This window comes from Mus musculus, chromosome 2 (assembly GCF_000001635.26).
Source record: "Mus musculus strain C57BL/6J chromosome 2, GRCm38.p6 C57BL/6J".
In the NCBI taxonomy this organism is placed as follows: domain Eukaryota; kingdom Metazoa; phylum Chordata; class Mammalia; order Rodentia; family Muridae; genus Mus; species Mus musculus.
Genome location: NC_000068.7, coordinates 105,695,960 through 105,717,833, shown reverse-complemented (window position 1 = coordinate 105,717,833; position 21,874 = coordinate 105,695,960). Strand labels below are relative to the sequence as shown.

Here is a 21,874-nt window from a genome sequence, read left to right as displayed (position 1 = left end):
CCCTTTATGAATAAGGTATTATAATGAAAAACAAGAAAATGCTAATACTTGATACAGTTTTATTTTTTATCATTTGTTTAAAATTTGTCAGTGTAAAGCTTTAGAAACTATTTGATCATTTCCTCCCCTCAAATAATTTTTTCCTTTGCTTTGACTATACCAAGAATTTTTATAATACTAATAATTATGTTTATAGAATAAAAGTGTACAACTTTTTATTTAAATCTTTAAAGCTTAGACTCTAATCTTAAGGAACAGTTACAAACCCCCTCCCTTCCCTTTGCAGTTTTAGAGTGTAATGTCACAAATAGCAAAAGGCCTCAGCCTTCCTGGAGACAAGCGATGCCGAGGAAGTGCAGAGCTCCCACTTGACCAGAGTGCCTCTTCTTGCTGAGGTGGAAACCTGAGACAGGATTTAGCCAAGTGGTGTAGCAAGTCAGATCTACATTTTGAGGCTCTTTCAGAGCCCTTGTAAACAGATTTAGCTCAATGGTAAAGTTAAGTAGTAGGGGGTAAAAATCCTCCACATGTAAAAGCAAATGAGTTTTTAAAGAACAGAAAATCATCTCTATGAGAACTTACTTGTAAATTACCCATGTGGACAGTAACCCTAGCTCCTGTTAGCATTTCTATAGAAGCATGCATTTTGATTAAGCCAAACAAATTAAAAGAAAAACGGAAAAGTAGCCAGCCAATCATGTATCTGTATTCTCACAGATATTTTGTTCTTTTGTGTGTTTTTCATGGTGTTCCTTTTTACTTGCTGTGTTTCCTTTATTTTATATTATTTATGGAGAGCCTTTCAATCTGAGACTGACTTGCACATTGCATGCTCTTACATGTGAAGTCATCTCAGCAAAGAGTTCCTCTTTGGAGCTGTGTCCCTCTCTGTGTCTGTGTCCCTTAGTCAGAGTGCTGAGTCTTCAGCTGCCACATCACTGCCCCAAGGCATGTGGAGAAGGTGCTGACTCTCTCTGCCCACCCAGTGTGTTCTCAATCTCCACTCCAAACTGAGAGAGAAGGAAGGCTGGCTATAGGAGGGAGTTCATGTAAACGGCAGATGTGAGACCAGATCCATTTATACAAGTTCAGTTGGGGTTTCCAGGATTAGCAAGCTTTCTGAACTCAAATAGGAAGTGGAAGTTCTCACTTCAGAGGGCTTCATATCAGTTCTTTTCTAAATTTTACTGAGACCATGGCAATACACGTGTAATACTCAGAATGCATACAACAGCATGAATCAGACAGCACCCCTAGCATCACCTGGCTGTTAGTTGAGTTGAAGTGCTCACCACCTGAAAGGGTGTGACTTGTCTGCCCAAGAAAAGTAAGGAAACCCTTGCTGTAATAGATACTCTCCGTTCATTGTGGCCTGTTTTTGTCCAATCAATATACAGCAAGCCACATTTCATCTTGTCAAACCAAAAACCTACTACTACCTAGCTACATTTGTATGAAATCTAACACAATGTGACAGAAATAACAGCCCAGTCTGCAATGCACATTGAACTGGTGAAAAAATCAGGAATGGTTTGGCAAAGATAAAACATAAAATTAATTTTCTGTTATTTTCTTTTCATTCACATTCATACCAGGTAGACTGTGTCAAATACCTACAGTAGAAGAGAGCTTGTTCATGCATGCAGGACAGAATAAAGATTAAGAGCTCCAGGAAATCAGCTTGCTTCAAGAAACCATTAAAGTGTGCCTGTCCCTCAGGCTTCACAGATGTGTTGATTGTTGAGTTTCAATCATGTAAATATGTTACAGCATAAAGTAACCAAGATTCCCTGTTACAGAAGTGCTCCTGTGTCGGGGTGTGGGAGTAGGGAGAGACGAAAGAGAACTAAATAACACACTGTAATGAAACCTGCCTTTGGGCAGCACATGCTTCAGTTCTGAATGCCCAGAAATACTTCATGTGCACTCTAGGCTGCCTAGCAATGGGGATTTTCTAATTCTGGCCAGCTTGACAAAGTAAATACAACTCTTGAACATAAGGCAGCTCCTAATAAAAAAATAAAAAAAAAAAAACCCACAATTCCCCCTTGTAAATACCTACATTTGGCCCCATTAAAAATTCTTTCTTCATACCCAGGAACCAGCAGACCCTTAAATATGGGGATCTCAAAGTAACTGGAGAGTAGTTGGGAGATTTAGAGCTGTCAGGGTGTTTTACGTCGCCACTGCCACTGAGCACTTCATCCACCATCTCGGGGCCTTGGAGAATGGTGCTCGGCATACACTACAGGCATTATACAGAGAAACACTCTGGCCATTATGCTCTCGGGAGTCATTTGCTTGCAGCCAAAAGGAGACCAACGCATGTTCCTGGGTATGCTGTCCAGGGTATAAAAATGTATGCTTGCCACATTTCTGGGCTGAGTTCTCCTCCAGAGTTGCCAGCTCTGGAAGTTAGCTAGTGGGCTCGCAGTGACATGCTTCCCTAAGCTATCTGTAAAGCTATCTGATTGCAAACGTCTAGTTTCTGCCTTTTCATACCTTAGGAGTCTAGTCCATAGCTAAGGGTCAGTTAGTCTTGCCTTTGCCAGCCCCTGAATTGTATCATGGGTCTGCTGCACCTAAAAACTCCTAATATTTCAGAATGGATCTGGATACAAACACTTATTTTATGCATTAGCAGTTCACTGAGTACAGTTTCAGATTATGACAAGGAACAAGCACTACTTTGAATTGTAGTGACAAATTGCCTTTGCTACCACTGGTGCAGCATCCATATCATAAGCTATATAGGAAGAAAGAAATGGGATGCAAAGGTATTCTCGTGTGATTAACAGATTGAGTTATTTCTAAAATAATTCTTTAAGTTTAGCACTCAGAAGTTTTTCCCCTTAAGCCATCTTACTATCCTTAAGATACCTTGATGGGTAGTCCCTAAAATACTACTCCTAAATTTTTTTTTCTCATTCATCTCAACCAGAAAAGGGACGTCCTGGTTAAAGTACCCTTGGATACTTGTCATAGTGGCAATCATGATCCCCTGCTTTCTTCCTTTGCCTGTGATAGTGGCACAGGCTCTGCAGTTCTTCTCCCTGTGTCCCTGCACACCCTGGGAATCTGTACACTCTCTCTGCCCTGTGTGTCCAGTGCCTGATAATTGAGGAAGGGGTGGGGGCAGGGAAAGACACTTGCATCACTTTCCCTGGAAAGTTGCTGGAGTGTTTCTTCTGAATCAAAACAAAACCTTCCTACATTTTCTAAAAACGTCTTTCATAAAATACAAATGCTTAAAACAGTAACTGTTGTTTTCCATTATTGAAAATTTCTACATATGACTTAGTAAGAAAATAATCAATAGCCATAGAAAAATGTTTCTATCACTTCTGTAATAGCCCTTGCCCTTTAGAATTAAACCCAAATCAATTCTCATCATTTACAAGCCCTACCAGGTCTGCCACCTCCCGCAAGCCACGCTAAATAACCATTTGCTCACTTGTCTAACACTACAGAAAAGCTGGGATCTTTGTCCCCTTCAAACATGCCAAGCTTAATCCTGCCTCACAACTTTTCAACTTTATTCTCATCACCTGGGTCTTAACCCCCTTCTCGAAATTAAGATCTTAGCACAAATGTGCTCTTGAGGAAGGTCTTAACCAATTAAAGTGGTACCTGCAGCCAGGACCGTGTCATAATGCTTCATTTCCTTTCGAACACCCCTCTATGTCCACATGCCCCACATTTCCTGTTCTTTTATGCTTTCATTCTTTGACTGTAGAACTATACACCTCCCCTAGACTTCTGGGGTGAGTTCCATGAAAACAGAGATTATGCCTATTTTGCTCGATGTCTCTAATGTTTAGATAGTCTGACACATAGAGAATAAAAGTATGGATACTGAAGTCAGACTGTCAGAGTTCAGTTCTTTACAGTGTTTTAAGGTTGTGACATCACTCCTGCTCTCTCATTGTCTTGAATTTGGTTACATGGTCCATAAACTAGCTGCAAGGGAAGCCTGGAAAATGAAGCTGTTAGTCCTAATGACCTGGTATTCAAGATCTCTGTACTAAAGGAAAAGGGAGAATAGATGTTGGCAGGCAATTATCAGTCTCTAGCAAATATAACAGTCCTTTGGAACCCAAGATCATGCTCATATTCTTCCATGAATATCCTATTCCCTTATCGGGGATAGGTAAACAATCCCTCCAGCTAAAAAAATTCAAAAATTCTATTCTTTGGCAGTTTGTAGAAAAATATTCCTTGAGTCTTAGGATATTGCTAGGCTAGTACAAAGCCTTAGTGTGTAAAAGCTCTGGGTTCAATCCTTCAGAATCTAGTTGGGGTTTTGGGGGGTTTTTGTTTTATGTTTTTTGTTTTTTTGAAGTGGTTATGGTGGGAAATACTGTAATACCAATGTTCAGGAGAGAAAAGCAGGAGGACCACAAGTTCAAGGTCATCCTCTGCTACATACCAAGCTTAGACCTCACCTGGGATACATAAGACCCTGAAAAGAACAGAGAGATAGAGGGAAGGGTTCTTTCTCATCTATTATTCCCTTTCCCTTTAAGAAGTCACTCCTGTGGCCATTATCAAATATGGTTACATGAAGTTGCTGTTGAAAGATATGCCCTTTGAAGTTTGAGGACCAGTGGGGCTTTGGAGGTTGAACTCTAGGCTTCTGACCAGGTTTGTGGTTTCTTTGACAATACAATTCTCTCAAGGCCTTAGAGCAATGTTTTTCCACCTCTGTGTCATGACCCCTTTGGGGTAGAACTACCCTTCCATAGAGGTTGCCTGAGTCCACCAGAAAAACATAGGTATTTACTTTCATAACCATAGCAAAGTTACGGTTATGAAGCAGCAACAAAAGTAAGTTTAAGGTTGTGGGGTCACCACAACATGAGGAACTGTACCAAAGAGTTGCAGCATTAGGAACCTACTGCCATAGAAGGTTCCCAGGCCATTTGCTTCCCCTAAGTTCCTTGTATAAATTATCCCAACCAAAGTGCTTGTCTGCATGTAGCTCTAGGGTTTCTCTGCAAGAAACAGACACCACCACATTTTATGCAGAAAGAAAATCTATGACAGAACATTGGGGGCATTGCCACCAAAATAGACTCCAGGAGGATGTGAGGGTAGAATCTGGGAGATACCACTGAAGCTACTGACTGGATACCCAGCTATCCACCTTGGGAAAGCCCCACTTTCCACTGCAACTGCTTCTTGACCCTCAGGAAGCAGCTAGCTGGACACTTAAACATTGGTCCAAACTCCACTTCTTCAAAGACTTCTTGATGTTTAGGAAGCCAATGTCTATTCACTGAATGCTGATGCCAGAACAATCATCTCTGCGTCAGTGCCTGCCAATTGCAGTAGTTAACACAGCAAGAAAACTGCTCCTGCTTCTCTTCCACATTCAAACCTAGTACACAGATACATAGAGTTGGAGGAACCTCATCCACTTCCGTCCAGCCCCTGCTATGAGGAGGGAACATCAGAAGACAGTTTTGAGTGAATACCAAGTACCTGCTCTATGACTTCAATCTTGTTTTCTATGATCTCTTTTATTTTATATGTGACTACCTTGAAACCACATGAAATAGTAAGCTTGATTGAGAAGTTAGCACCCCTCACCTGGATATAATGTTTGCCTCAGATATGATAAGACCAACACTCACAATCTGAGATCATTGACCTTCCTGCCCATCTTCCAACCACTAAATCAAAGCATATGTATATCATAGAACTTGAATATTTCATGTGTCATTTGCCAAGATCTGTAGTATTAATTGGGTGGAGGTTAGACTATTGTTACAGTGATTGAGTGTCGATGTCTTGGTTAATACAGAAGTCTGTATCTCTCACATAGACCCAGTTGGGTGACCGAAGCTCCTTTGGTGACCAGACGATCCTAGATTCGTTCTGTCCTTTGCTTTGTTCTCCTCAGCACACAGCTTCCAACTTATGACCAGGATAGCTGCTTCACCACCTTGAAAAGAAGGAAGTTAGGTATGTCCTGAACACTTGCAGAGCCTAGAGCAAGACTGAAAAAAAAGCACAGCATAACTATACTGGAACATTCTAAGGTTGTCAAGCCATTAAATGTGTTTCTTCTTCCTTTCACAAATATACTTTTCTTGGAATTTAGGATAAGAGTTCTCCTTGAGAACATGAGACAGAGAAAGTTGCTCTACAGGCTACCTCCTTTCTCTTCTATAAACGGAACCACTTCTGTATTTGTACACAAGCATCGTGCACATCCATAATGTTCATAGTGACCACTAACAGCCACACCAGGAGCTTCAAAGTGCGCACACAGTCAGCACAGTGCATTCGTGAGTGGACAGCCTGGAAACAGGAATTGTATAGGCTTTGTAGCCATCTGGACATGGGATCCAGAGTTTCTTTTTTTTTAATATTTTTTATGGTATTTTCCTCATTTACATTTCTAATGCTATCCCAAAAGTCACCCATACCCTCCCCCCCCCCTACCCACCCACTCCCCCTTTTTGGCCCTGGCGTTCCCCTGTACTGGGGCATATAAAGTTTGCGTGTCCAATGGGCCTCTCTTTCCAGTGATGGCCGACTAGGCCATCTTCTGATACATATGCAGCTAGAGTCAAGAGCTCCGGGGTACTGGTTAGTTCATAATGTTGTTCCACCTATAGGGTTGCAGATCCCTTTAGCTCCTTGGGTACTTTCTCTAGCTCCTCCATGGATCACAGGGATTCAGAGTTTCCATGCCCCTAGAACAAATTCAACAAAGAAAGATACAGGAGGGTTAGCTTTCTTTTGGGGGGGTGTAGTTTGGTTTGGTTTGGTTTTACCTTTTCTGGGAGGAGAACAGATAGAGTCTCATGTAATCCAATTCTGTTTGTAGCCAAGGATGGCCTAAAACTCCTGGTCTTCTTGCTTCTACCTCCAGAGTCTTGGGATTATAGGCATATGTCATCATCAACTATGAGACTGATAGAGATTTTAGATGCATACTGCATTACCCCTAATTATCCAGTCCATGGAAAGAGTCTGGCCAAAGGAGATGCAGATGGGCACTCTCGGTAATGTTTACTAGCCATTCTAAGAGGGAAGGTGACAGGGCCTACTCCCTGGGAAAAAAAAAAAAAAAGACCTCATTCTAACATTAACCATGGCACTTAGTCATGGTCTAAGATGCCGTGACCAATATGCAGTCACTCAACCTCATCTGTGAGCAAGGGAAGCTGGGAAATGTCGCCTTGATTCAGGGAGGCCATGTGACCTTCTAGTATTCAGGGATTCTTTTACTTTCTAAAGAGAATAGATATTGGGAGTAAACCAGCAATCTCTGCCACAGACACATGCCTTTTCACAAATCACACTTCTGTTTAGACAAGTAAGTTCTTCACAGTCTGCTTTCAGAGAGGTGAAAGCAGATTTGGAGACAAGACAATACTGTCAGTTATAATTGACGGTCAAAATAATTGCACACCTGAGCATTTTTCAATGGGCAGCCAATGTTCAGTGTTCCAGCTCTGAGATGTTGTCTAACTTTCAGATCAATCAAGAAAAACCAAAACCAAATGAATTTCTTAATTCAAAGAATAGAATAAAAATATGACACCAATTGAAAGTATTTTAATTTTAAACCCTGAGAAGGAATTGGACCTTAAGAAAATAAACATATAAACCAAAAACCTCACCACGTGTGGCAGAATATTTTCCAGAAGTACCTAGCCACGAGCAAATGAACTCTGCAAGTCGAAAAAGAAAAGAAGGCGGGTGCACTGTGCTGGCTTTGTTTCCTCTCGCCAGGCTGTATATGAGCTGTGTACAGTTCATGAAAAATTGAGCAGAAGTGTGCCACACTGTAGTGTTTTAATTGAGTGTAGAATGCTTGCAATATAATGTTATAATAATGTAAATGTAAACGTGTAATAATTAGAGGTTGGAGAGGTGGATCAGTGGGTAAGAGCACTTGCCTTAGGAACGTGAAGACCTGAGTTCAGTTGCCAAGCATGGCTGCTTGTGCTGTACTTCAGCATTAGGTAACAGAAACAGGTAGGTCCCGAAGCTTGCTGGCCGGCCAGCCCACCAGCCAGATTGGCAGTTCCTAGTTCAGCGAGAAAGGTGAAAAGGGTGAAGAGTCAAAGAGGAAGACACGTAGTATCCTACTTTGGCTATACCATGCTCACACTCACACGCACACACCCCACACATTACCAAACCCTACACCGAATAATCATTATATTAAAACATAAAACAGTGACATTTTTACTAGCTGAAACGACAGTCTGAAACCTTGTAATAATGACAAGTGTCTCAAGCCTGCTGCCTCCTTTTCCCTTTGCCTCTGTTAGGAAAGTCGACTCTCTGCTGCGGAAAGAGAAATCTCTCTACAAGCTAGAACAAGAGAACACTGCTTTACCCTCCTACATTCTAGGCTCCTAGGGGCACCACATGAGTGTTTCCTTGGTCAGAAACTAAACTGCAACCCCAAGCAGTGAGCTGTGGTTCACTACAACTGTGTACTCCTAGATGCTGACGGCTTTGTTATGCAGCCTTTCCTGTAACCGTGGCATAGTGCCAGTTGACTCCCAATGGGCTTGGCTCTCCATATACATATGTTCTTCCTTGATAATAATAAACTTGGTACATATTTTTACCTACCTTTAAACAAAAAGCCTCTTTTGCAGCTCAGTCTGTCATGTTTAAGTTTAGGCTGTGAGTAAAAGTGACATGGCCAACTTCCAGGTCCTGTTTTTTTGGCCACCATTTTTCTCCACTCAGCATCAATCTTGGAGCCAGAAGTGGATCCCCTTATTTAGAAAGCAGACCTATCCTTTGTGCTCAACATTGCCTGCTCATGAAGTAAAATGGAGAACGAATGCACTTCAATCTTTGGAAAATATACATATATATATATATATATATATACTTTTACTATTTTGTTGTGTGTGTGTGTGTGTGTGTGTGTGTGTGTGTGTGTGTGTGTGTACGAATGCAGATGCCTGAAGAGGCCAGAAGCATCAGATCATCTGGACCTGGGATTATAGGCAGTTGTAAGCAGTAACATTTCTACTTTTTCAAGCGTAGGACAGGAATGTTTCTGTTGTGGCTCCTTAGCCCAAATTCACTGCATCACAGAGTATGATTACAAAGCCAACAAGCTTTCTGTACATGAAGGCACGGCACATCCGAAGACTCTGCAGGGGTGTGGGATGGATGCTTTTTGTTCATGTTTCCTCCCCTTTTTGTGAATAGGGAAAAATGACCCCAAGTGGAGGAGCTTCATATTCTGACATTTCCTTTATTAGCCATTTTGTGAGCAGTAAAGACTTGCAAAAGACAGGCTTTTAAGATGATGTGGATATTGTCTCATTTTTTCATTTTTTATTAGATATTTTCTTTATTTACATTTCAAATGTTATCCCCTTTCCTAGTTTCCCCTGAAAATCCCCTATCCCCAACCCCCTCCTCCAGCTCCCCAACCCACCCACTCCTGCTTCCTGGACCTGGCATTCTCCTATACTGGGGCATAGAACCTTCACAGGACCAAGGGCCTCTCCTCCCATTGATGACCAACTAGGCCATCCTCTGCTACATATACAGCTAGAGCCACAAGTTCCACCATGTGTTTTCTTTGATTGGTGGTTTAGTCCCAGGGAGCTCTGGTAAGTTCAGATTGTTGTTTTTTTTCTATGGGGCTGCAAAGCCTTCAGCTCCTTGGGTACTTTCTCTAGCTCCTTCATTGGGGACCCTGTGCTCTGTCCAATGGATGACTGTGAGCATCCACTTCTGTATTTGTCAGGCACCGGCAGAGCCTCTCAGGAGACAGCTATATCAGGCTCCTTTGAATTGATTTCTGTGTTGCTTACTCTTCTGTTGCTGTGGTCAAACACCGTAGCCAAGGCAACTTATGTAAGAGTTTAGTTGGATTTGCAGTTCCAGAGTGTTAGAGTACATCCATGATGGCAGGGACACTGGGCAACAAACTACAGGCATGGCAGCTAGAGAGGCAAGCACAAAACACAGGGCAAACTAGTATGTAAGGCATTTGCTTTCAACGCCTGCTTCCAGAGACAAAGTTCCTCCAGCAAGGCTGTACCATCTAAGCCTCCCCAAAGAGCACCACCAACTGGGAATCAAATATTAATGCCTAAGACTATAGGTAACATTTCTCATTCAAACCATCATATCTTTTAAATACAGCCATGCTCTGGCCCAAATGCCAATCAAGGAATTGTGGGTGCAGCTCCTTTGTGTTTATGTACAGAGCTTCAGTGACGTTAATGCTCACTAGTACTGAAGTTCTGGCTTACTTCCTGAACCTCAGCAACTGAGTTGCTGCCAGTTATCTACAGTGAGTTCTACTTGTAAATTCACCTCTTTGCCCTACTAAACTCACTTGTTTTTATCACGTTACACTACATATATTTTTCTGAGTCTCCTACAGCCTATTTTTTAAGAGAAAGAAGTTTAACTGTGTTAGTAGAGTACGTTATAGTTCATAAAGTACCTGTGCATGGCATTTGGTCTCCATGGCCATCTTGTGGGGACACAGTCGTTCCTTCATACGGATAAGCACACTGTGGCTTATCAAAGATCACCCTGAAAGTGACAGACAGAGGTGGGATCCACAGTCACTCCACCTCCATGCCCAGTGCTCTTGCAACATGGCTTCTGCTTTGTCTCTGACAGGGCAGAGTGGCAGATTTTCAGTTAGGGAGACAACACAGAACATATCAGGTATATACCAGTCTTCACTCAAATTTGTTATATTTAAAAGAAAATTAAATGTACTGGAAATCATTCTCAAAGATTAATGTTTTGTAGTTCTGAGCAACACAAACTGGCTTTCCAGGGAATACAAAAAGTTTGTGAAAGAACCTCTGCCCATCTGCTAAGGGTTAAATGGACTCTGTCAACTGTTTTCAGGAAACACACATTGCCTGCTGGTTTTCTCTTAGCAAATATGAAACATATAAATTGATTAGTCTTACTTTAGTGGGTATTTACCTTCAGTTTATCTCAAATCCAGATGTAATCTTCATTCATCATCTTGACCCTTCTGTCTGAGGACTATGTATGCTGAGCACGGGTCTGGGAGTCCGGGAGAGACAGGATCAGGAAGGGAGCCACTGAGCCAGGAAGTTCCTGTCTATGTGTCTCTAGGGTCAGTAAGATGCTGACCAGAAGGGATAAATACATACTGGCTAAGCCCAGCACAAAGGAGAGGTAGGCCTTGTAGAAGAACTGTAAAGTCCTGCCTTCCTGGGGAAGCCCTGGCCCAAAGAGCGGTCATGTCTGCTGCTTGCTTCTAGCCTGGGCTTCCTGTGGAATTCCTGTGGAGTGCAGACACCTTTAGCAAAAGCTCCTGAGTGTTTTAGTGCACTGTCTCCTTCCATGCATAGTAGAGAAAGGAATCCACTGATTGCATCGGATCCATCCCTGCACATTCCCCAGCCTCCTGTGGGAATCATGAGAGGTCTTTCCTTTCCCACATCTCTACCCATAATATATATACATGGTACTAAGAGAAAAACCAGGCTTCCAGCATCCAAATATCATCCCCTGTCTCATTTGCACAGTCCTTCCCTCTCCGAACCTGAGGAAACAAAATCCGGTGGAACAAATCTTCAGTGCAGGATAAAAGCTCCGTTTTTCCTTTTGCCTTTGCTCAGGTCCCCAGCTATAAAGAGACAGATGAATCCTTGGATTTGGGTTTATAATGCTGAGAATATTTCATGCATTCATCCTATTCAGTTGTATTTTGGCCTGTTTTTTATTTAAATTTATTCAATTAAATCTCAACATCTAAAAGTTTATGCTACAGCCTAGCAGTTTATCATGAGAAGGTCACCATGCAGTACACTTGTTCAGAAGACAGGTCTGGGATGCAGAGGCACCTGAGCATTTTCGTGTCAAATGTGTGCAGGCTTTGGAAGCCTCAGAGGAGAGCTTCTTGACACAGCTGGCAAGGCCAGAGCCTGAACTCCTTTCTTCCTGGCTTCATATCACACTGATGTGGTACACACCCAGGGGAGGCTTGGAAAGAATGAACACAACATTCTGCTCCCGAGTCTACATCTCAGGGTGACCACATTCAAGAAGCCAGCAAAGCAAGGCGCAAGACACACACACACACACACACACACACACATTGCCTAGCCCACTTTTGGGCCTTCAAGAATATAAGCAGCTGTATAGGAAAGTGTTTGGCCAGGATTGGTTACTCATATTAACCCAAGTCTTTCTGATCAGAAGTAGCACATGAGTATTTGACTTTTCTTCAAAGCCATTCAATCCAAAAGATTTCCAAGCATGTCATATGTCACTTTTTTCCAAAGATGGGCATTCAGCCAATTGGCTCACACTCATCGCCTAGGAGAGGAGGGAGGCAAGTTAGGAGGGAGGGAGCGAGAGGGGGTGGGGGAAGGGAAGAGAAGAGGTAGGTAGAAAGAGAAGTGCTTAGGCAGTCACTAAGCAAATAGTTGTGTTTTATCTGTTTGTCCTGGATAGACTACACTTGCTTTCCTGCTTAGATTTTCCATACAGACTGCTCCAAACACACCCTACCTACATAATATTGCTCCTGCCATTGTGCAAATCCCATTCTCCTTGTCAGAACTGAGGCCATCATTTAGGTCCCTTACTCAGGACCCATCTCTATAAAGCTTTCTCCTCTGCCTGCCTTTCTTGGATCAGAAACCTGAAGAGTTCACTATGAGGGTGATTTTTGCAGTTGCCTTCTTTATATAAGTAAGTTATAAGGAAACCACCTTGTGGAACCACCTTATAGATTGTTTGTTGAGTCCATTCCATAAGGTTACTACATACCATTTGATAGGTTCCAGCATTAGAAACAAGCGTTGTAACTCTTAAGTTTCAAATCATTCCAACCATGCATGTCTGCTGCTCCTTTTTTTCTGTGGTCGCCACCAGTGACTGTGAGCTCTTACAGTAAAACACAGATACAATTAAAAGTCTCATTCCCTCCTGCTTCTTCTCTGGACAGTGGTATGTTCTTCCACAGACACTTGTAGCCTCAGACCCAGGAGCTGTGCTTTCCCGGAGACTGTTGGGCCTGTCTTGCTTTCTTTCATTTCTGCTTGAAATCTTCTATGTAACAAACAGAGTACAAAGAACTGAAAGAATCATTTGGGAACAAATAAGTCTCATCTGAGATTCTAGAAACAAACAGTTGCTTAATGATTGACAGGCTGTGTGCTGTGGATGAAATGGACAGCTCTGTGTTAACACCCCAGGTTTCCACACCCCCTTCTCTCACCTGACATCTTTGCTGACCATGCATCTATCGGTACAGCAGTGTTTGCCGTCTGAAATGCATTCATATTTGAAACAAACAATTCAAGGAAGAACCTTTTCATAAATTACCTTAAATGTTTCTAAATATTTTGATTATTTACATACAGCTTGTGTTTACATGACAACAAGGAGGCCTTTCATCAGGGAAGCATCTAGCAGGAACATATGCTTGTGAGCAAACATTTTGACAAAAAACAGTCCTAGCTTTTTTTTCCCCCATTGAAGAGAGATTTCCAAATGAAGGTCTCGGCTAGGTTGCCTATGAGAGAACCCTATCCTGTCATATCAGTGGTACTGCCCTCCTTTTTGTGCCTCACACAACAGAGAGAGTCATCCTTTGTCACCATCAAGGAGTAGTTCTATAACCCCTACATATTCTAAAATCTACGGATACCAAAGTCCCTCTTATATGGCATAGTATTTTCCTGTAACTACACCTATCCTCCTATAGACTTTAAATCATCTGTAGCTAGATTATGATAATACCTAATACAATAGAAATGCCTTGTGAATGGATGATTTACTATATTAAATAGAGAGTAACAATGATTTTTTTTTTAAATTCTATGTGTTTGATCTGGGAAGTCAACTCCTTCTTCCTTAAATTTGGATTGAGGGGTGGGGGCAGGGACAGGGTCTTACTATGTAGCCCTGGCTAGTTTGGAATTTACTTTGTAAATAAGGCCAACAGCGATCTGCCTACCTCTACCTCCCAACTAAATTTGGGTTTCTGTGTGTGAGAGAGTGAGAGACAGAGAACTGAATTAAAATAATTTCATATTCCTTTCTCCTTGTTTGCAGGGTGGGGGTGGAGAAGGTACAAGGTTTCTCTGTGTAGCCCTGGCTGTTCTAAAACTAGCTTTGTAGACCAAGCTGGTCTAGAACTCAGAGATCCACCTCTCTCTGCCTACCAAGTACTAGGATTAACAGTGGTCACCACCAACCATGGCTTATATTCCTTTCCAAACAAAAGCAGTCTTTTAAAAATATGTGTGTCTCTTCCTAATCACAGAAATGTCTGCAGTTCAGCTGTGGGGTGGCTCTGCCTAAGCAAGGTTGGATCTAGGGGATATTCAAAGCCCAAAGTACAGGTTTGAAAGTCCATTCCAATGTTGTACACAAGACAGACCTGTAGTAGATGCTATGGCCAGCTCACCTGTGCATAGGAAAAGCACTGCAGTACAGCACTATTGTCCTCACTGTGCCAGTACTGCTGTGAACAATACACATTCCTAGAAAAGTATAGTAATGAAATTGAATCATTAGGTCAGCTTAGACACACAGAGAAGCAAGGGTCTGTGGGAATCCACCATTCCTGAAAAGCTACAGTTAATTAAAAAGCATTTAGGACCCTGGCAGAAACAGAACCAGAAAAAAAAAAAAACCTGCTATAATTGTATGATATTTTTTAATTTGTACATTTGCATGTTTTCATTCCTAAGAAAGAAAAATCTTAATGGATTTAGTTTGGGACTCTGAAGACATTCCACTGAGAATCTTTGTCCAGTTTCTAACAGTTGCTGTAATTTGTAAAACCCTAGTAAGAAGGGAATGTGATGGTAATGGGCTCCGTCGGAGGAATTGTTTTAGCAGAGATTTCATATGCAAGACTAAATGCTGATCAACAGAGCATAATATTGTATTCTGAGTGTGCGGGAAAGCAAAATTAATTTTTTTTCTTCTTTTTCTTCTCTCACCATGTACCCCAGCGACTGCATTTGCCTCCAGACTTGTCAGACACAGTGGGCCGTTCAAGCAAACAGGATCTGGCAGCATCCACCGCGCGGCTGGGTGCAGGCTGTAGCTCCATGGCCGAAGGCAAGAAGCACCTGGACTTCTAGGGACCCTCCGTAGTCACCGAGTGCGAAGTTATCTGACACTCTGATTAGGACTGCTAGTAGTTCATGTAAACATTTGTCTTAATGATCTGACCCTCCAGACTTTGAGAAATACAAGGTCACAAAGTGGAGCCACCATCCTTAAGTTTGAGTTGTTTCATGATTTATTTTTTTCTACTGACTTTTGTACAAACATAATATGGCAGAAATACTGCCATTTGACATTTAGCTGCTGTGGGTTTTTTTTTAAAATACTAATTACTTTTTAAATAAACACCCAAAAAATCCCCAAAATACAGTTTGCCTTAGAGTTGTCATTAGTTCAAGTGGACTATAGCAATGGGATGATGGTGACTTGTGTCTTATGGTAACAGGCATGGCACACCCCATAGAGTGTAGAACATTGAATTCAAGTTGTGTGTGAATACATTTCAGATGACTTTGTTTTTGAAAAAATCACTACCAAGACTTTTTTTCAAAGAATATTTTGTTTGCTAGTATTTGAAAGAGTTAGCATTTGTGCATCCCATTGTTGAAAATGGTGAAGACAAAAATCATATGTGGTGATTCAGTCTGCATTACCCAGCACATTAGACAATACATCCAGGACTTGATGGGAAGCAGGCAGGAAGACTCTGAAGTTCTGGGTAATTGACGTCAGCACTGTAACATTGTGTCAACAGACAAAATTCAAGCTGGCAGCTCCACTAATGCCGGGGTCCTAGAGATGTGTACTGAAGCCTGGTGAGCAAGTTATATAATCTAGGTCTAAGACAACGTAAGTAACTGAGACACACTCAGACTTCCATTGTGCCTTTGTTAACCAGGAGCACTGGCTGAGCCTGTAAATGATATCTGACCATGCAAAATGTCTCGGGGACACAGCATATGGAGCAGGTTTTCCTGAAAAACACTGGGCTTTGGGGTCATGGGTCCATAGTCTTGAAGGGTTTGACAAGCCATAGATAAACAGTGGAAGCCAGAAAGCCACTTGTGTGTGTTTAAGAACTCCAGTTTTTTTAAAAGATATTTAACATCTTTTGGTAGAAATTGAATTTTCAAATAAATTAGAATATTTTAAAGCACCTTTAACTAGCATTTTAAGCAGTTTCCTTTTAATATACCACAAATTATACTCTATTTTCTCTTGACAACATTGTCGAAAACAAAGACTAGGTTTTTAAAACTGTCTCACCAATATGATGAATGTCAGTCACTTTAAAAAAAAAGCCCAGTGTAGCATAAACACGCACTGTATACAGTTCTCATTCAGAATTAGAATAATTGAATCAATGACAGTGATTTGCCAGGATGTCAAATCTCTCCATCATATCCTGTCACTACCAGTTTATTTTTTGTGATAAAATCAAAAAGACAACTATTTTGTCACCAGGACTCATTAGCACTAAAAAATCAGGTTGATTTTTTTTTTTTTTTAGAATGTCTGGTTTATTTTTTTTAATCTCTTTAAATTCTCAAGACAAATTCTTCCCCATTTTCTTTTCAAAATAAAGTTTTAGAATTGATCTGTCAGTTAAAATTAAAGGACTTTTGTATTAAAGAAGGGTACTTTTAATATTTAAAACAACCTCAAAAATTGATTTCCTCTATAAATTTTAAGTCTTGTTGCAGAGGTACCCAGGAAGTCCTGCTGTCCTCTAATGGGTTGTGAATAAACTGAAGTGAATGCTTGATTGTTTTAATAACTAACCTTTCTCTTACCCTGTTGTGATTCATTTTACACAAACACACAACAGCACAATTTCTTGGCAGTTAGCTCTGAAAAGGAAGTGTGAGGCCATCAGGTGTGTAAATTATTCTAAAATATCTAATGAGTCATTGGTTTCTTTCTTGATTCCTATATCTAAAAAATTAACAATTGACTACTAGTAGTTATGTGCTTTGCAAATAGCTAAATTCCCTTGAAATTGAGTGAACATATTTGAACCCTCAGTTTAAATAGAGATTAAACTTTTCAAAGTTAATAAACCCACATTTTAAATAAATACAGTACCTGGACTTTCCAAAAATACTACATTTACTGCTTTATTTTTCAGACTCAGTCAGCATATTTTAATACTGCTACTACTAAAAATAATAATGACAACAAAAAGACACTGCTATTGGAAATAGATGTATGGCATATTTTATTTTTTTTTTTGTCCTCTGACAAAAACCCAGTCTAAAAATATGTTTTCCTTTATTTGGAAATTTTTGTTCTCTAATACTGCACAACTTCCTACATGAAAATATTGGCCTTCAAAATGCTAACACACACACACAAGCACATGTCCTTCTAATATATTATGAAATGTACACTCTATTCATAGTTTTTAACTTGTCTTGAGTATAAATACTTAATAACACTGTCAGAGTAACTGAACTGTCTTTGTATCAGCATCGCAGTGCATGAAGCCTGAGGCCCTGTGAAGTGATTCATTCCTCTGCTAGATCTGCCTTTCCTTAACATGGGTAAAGATTTTGACCACTCTAGGTTAACAAGGTATATGGATCTGAGACCATCAGATTTTAATAGCCACGAGACAAGATCACTTTTCTCAGCTTTTTTACTTATTCGTTAGCACTTCCCCAGGAAGAAGCTTGTAAAGTAAAGGCGATTCTTCTATTCTCTGTCTTTTTATTTTAATGACTGGAACATATACATACACTTACAGCAAGGGCATGTGGGGCAAACCATCGCTTAAGCCCATTATTAATGTCACCTCCAAGATCTCATGTTATTATGTCCAAAGATAGTCACCATCAATAGGGTCCGAATTAAGCAAAAGATTTACACTTTGATTTTGAAAAATGAGCAGTTTAGTCATCTGTGACAAAAAAAAAGTTACTAAAAAACAGAATAATGTATATTTGGCATCAGTTAACCAAACATAGAGACAAAAAGATCTTCTGGATAACATTAAGGCCCAGAGCACAAAGAATAAAAATGCTCGGTGCCTTCTGTGATGGCAGACATTCACAGGACGAGGCTGAACGCTAACGCTCTAGACAGAGTTCTGAGAAGCCTGCCTAGGATGTTTCCTTTAAGTAGAAAGAGGAGATGATGTGAGCAGTGTGGAGAAGCCGGTTGTTCACCAGATAAAAGTCGTCTCGAGGTGTAGCTTTGGAGGAGAGGAAATCCTCACAGTTTCATAACAGCGCATGGCAAAATTATTTTCACCTAAAGCAGCGTTCTCAACCTATAAGTCATGACCTCTTAAAATCGAAACAGCCTTTCACAGGGGTCGTTCCTGCATATCAGATGTTTGCATTGCAGTTCATAATAGTAGCAAGATTGCAGTTATGAAGTAGCAATGCGGTAATTTTATGATTGGGGTCACCCCAACATGAGGAACTCTATTAAAGAGTCACAGCATTGGGAAAGCTGACAGACCACTGCCCTAGAGTGATTCACCTGTAATTCTGTTCACCCAATGTCTCTCAGTCAGTGATAAAATGTAATCTGTATGCACCAAGATGTCATAAAATTTGGTCTTTGTCCTGGAAAATGACCCTAAAATATCCCTACAGATTTTCTATTGACAAATCTATAAATATAACTGTCAGTAAATAAACAAATGAAAATGACCACTGGGAATCACAACTCCCAGATACTGGGATGACACAGCCTGGGATATAGACAGCTCATCTCTCTAGGGTGCATGTGGGAAGAAGGCAAAGCTCATCTTGCTGAACCAGAGACACCCGCATCTGAGCTTCCTTCCTTTGGGATATACCAGACTGTCCCACTGCACTCTGGCAGCCTGGACCCTCTGATGACTTGTATATGTCTCAGACTGCACACATCCATATCCTCAGCTTTCATGTCACTCCCAGGTCTTGCACCCAGAATGCCCTGTGCCTTTCTGTCTGTGTGCTCTATTCAGCAGGGCCATGGGCCAGCACAGGATGCCTGACACCAGCCCAAATCACAGCCAGTTGAAAACTGCTCTCTTTTTTTTTCAAGGAATAAGTAAACCAGCCAGCAGAGGCTACAACACAGCTCTTCTCTGACAGTTCCCTCAACACTTGTCCCTCAGGGAACGGGAGGCTGCAAAATATCAGGAGGTGGAAGTGTCTGCAAGGGTGATTTGTACCAACAGAGGATATGTGCCAGCAGGCAGTGTGGGCTGACATGGACAACAACTGTGCATGCACGCACACACACACATGCATACGCACACACACACACACACACACACACACACACACTGCAATCCAGTTAGGATGCTATCTCCGGACATGAAGCAACTCCACTAGAATAAAATGGATCTCAATGATCTGTTCAGAAGTACCACATAGATGTCGAACTGCAAGGTTATGTTGAAATCCTCCAATCAATTTATTTCTGATCATTTGCCTTTTGCGATTTACAAAACCAAAAATCCTCAGAGTTGGGAGTCAGTGAAGTGCCTTCCCCCTAGGATGAGTCTCCTTGTATTTTTAATCTAGGTGGCCAGGACCCCAGAGTTTCTCTCTCTCAAGCTCGCTGAAGAAAATGTGTCTATGTGACTTAAGTGTTGCACAGAACAGGCAGAAAATAGCAGGCAGGCCTTTTTCTAACCAACAAAAGCTTCCTTTTTTTTCTCTCCATTGCTTGGGCTCAGGCACTCCTGCCCTGCATGCTGCCACTTTAAACATGATCAGATCTGTGCTTCTTCGCAAATGACAACTGACCAACAATGGGCCCTGCTTCATAGATTTGGGAATGTTTGGCTTAAGCTGCCAATGACTGAAGGCCTTTAACTCCCACCGGCCAGTCACAGTCCGCTTTGTTGTTGTCTCTTAGTGTGTCTGTGCTCATTATTCCTTGACATGCAACATCCCCTCCACCCTCCAACCACCCACCACAGCACCGAAAGCAAGACACACATGGGAGCAGCTGGAGGGGTTCAATGGGAGCCGATGCCTCTTATGCAAAGAGTGGGGAGACAGGACAGCAAGAAGGGTTATCTGAGATTGGCAACAGCTGTCAGAGGATCTTGTTTAAGAACTCAACCTTTGAATATGACTGTAGTGGAATCATTGTGGGGATTGGTTGCCCAGGTTAAAAATGCCAGCTCTAATTCAAAACAATTCCTAGTGAATCCCTTGTTGCATTTTTTTAATTACTTCTACACTTTGAGCTTTAAAATCAAATAAATAGATAAATTTGAAATATTACTATTTTCTGTACACATTGTGGGATGCAGACCTACATACAGCTAGCTGTGTTTTGTTTTAGGTTTTTTTACAATACATTACCAACTTCTGATATCTGTAAAAATTATTTCTTTGAGGACCATCAGGTTGTAAAATGGAATATATGAAAGTAACCATTGATTTAGGACATTAACCTAATGTGGGAACAAAATTTGTAACACCACACTATAAGGTTAAAAAGAAAATAGTGTAATAAAGAAAATACAAAGGCTTTGGCATGGTTTTTTTTTTACAATCAACAATGGTTAATTTTGATATGTATTTGTGAACAACTGCAAAACACTTAGGTTTAAAACTCTTGCAAGCACTTTTAATTGATTAGGAATGAATTCTAGATGCACAAAATGATTGGACTGTGAACAGTAATACAGCTATATCTAAGAACAATTAACTTTTGCTGGCCAAGAAAGAAACAAATGATTGCATGAAAATGTGTATAAAACATCTATAGAGTATTCTTGTCAAATATAAATGAAATTAACTTTATTATAGAAATCATTCTGAGGATTTCTAGGGAAGACAAATACTTACATTTTGACATAAAACAAATTGTATTATATCGAAGACACACTCTACCTTTTAGCTATCAACTTCTCCTTGAATTCATATCTTACCCTTTTTTGCACATAAACTTCATCTGTTAACAACCTTTGGAAAACCAACAGATAGTTTTTACATATATCTAGTGTGTGTTGTCCCAGGTTCAATTATATGCAAAGGAATGATACAAACTTGGAACATCAGTCCATAAACTATGAACAGATGGGGAGAAGTATTTGATATATCTTGATAAAACTCTTAAATCCATGGCAAATCTTGTCGATCATGGTTTCCTTTAAACAACCACATGAGCAACACAGATCCGCGATCCAACAGCCTGTGTTGTTCTTTTCTTCATTATAACATACCAATGCCCATTTACAAATAATACACCAAAATGAATAAAAGTTTGGATACCAAAATGAAGATTTGTTCCAACTGATACCGTGCCTTCTGTACGCAAAGGTCCTTGGTTCTAGTCCATTCCCGGGCTCCAGTTCAGGACAGTTACAAAGTGAAGTGCTTCTAACCGCCATTTCTCTTTCTTTCCTGAATACCCAACTGCTGTGTCCACATAGTCATTGGCAGAGTGAACACAATTTCCTCTCTCGATCACATGCTCTCTCCTTCTCTCTTTACTGTAATCGAGGCCAGTACTGAGACATGTCAGGTTCACTCCCGGGAACTTGGACGGGAACTGACACTCCAGGTGAAATGAGTCCTATAAATGAATACAATAACAGCTGCATAGGTACATTCTACAATAGAACACGGCGCGAACACACAGACTTTCTAAAATTCAAACACCATCCGCATAGGTAGATTCTACGATAGAACACAGCATGAACACACAGACCTTCTAAAATTCCTAACACTTCATAATATGGTTTTTACTTTATAAAAAAGAAAGAAAGAAAGAAAGAAAGAAAGAAAGAAAGAAAGAAAGAAAGAAAGAAAGAAAGAAAGAAAGAAAACTTTCAACAATTAGAAAGAAAAGCAGACCTTTTGAAACTCGAGGCTATGTTTGCAAG

The 21,874-nt window shown here is 40.8% G+C and overlaps 2 protein-coding genes across 9 annotated transcripts in view; one reads left to right on the top strand and one right to left on the bottom strand.

The window, feature by feature from the left end:
* Window positions 1-20,514, top strand: part of Elp4 (elongator acetyltransferase complex subunit 4) — a 207,245-nt gene extending 186,731 nt beyond the window's left edge. Inside the window, exon 10 of the mRNA NM_023876.4 lies at window positions 14,973-20,514. Within this exon, the coding sequence (NP_076365.2) occupies window positions 14,973-15,104 (132 nt within the window). The 3' untranslated portion in view covers window positions 15,105-20,514. The remainder of the gene's footprint in view (window positions 1-14,972) is intronic.
* The window catches only part of Pax6 (paired box 6), a 29,515-nt gene continuing 27,064 nt past the window's right edge, over window positions 19,424-21,874 (bottom strand). For all 8 annotated transcript variants that reach the window (NM_001244198.2, NM_001244201.2, NM_001244200.2 and 5 more), the window contains one exon: window positions 19,424-21,564. In NM_001244198.2, the coding sequence (NP_001231127.1) occupies window positions 21,479-21,564 (86 nt within the window). In that variant the 3' untranslated portion in view covers window positions 19,424-21,478. The remainder of the gene's footprint in view (window positions 21,565-21,874) is intronic.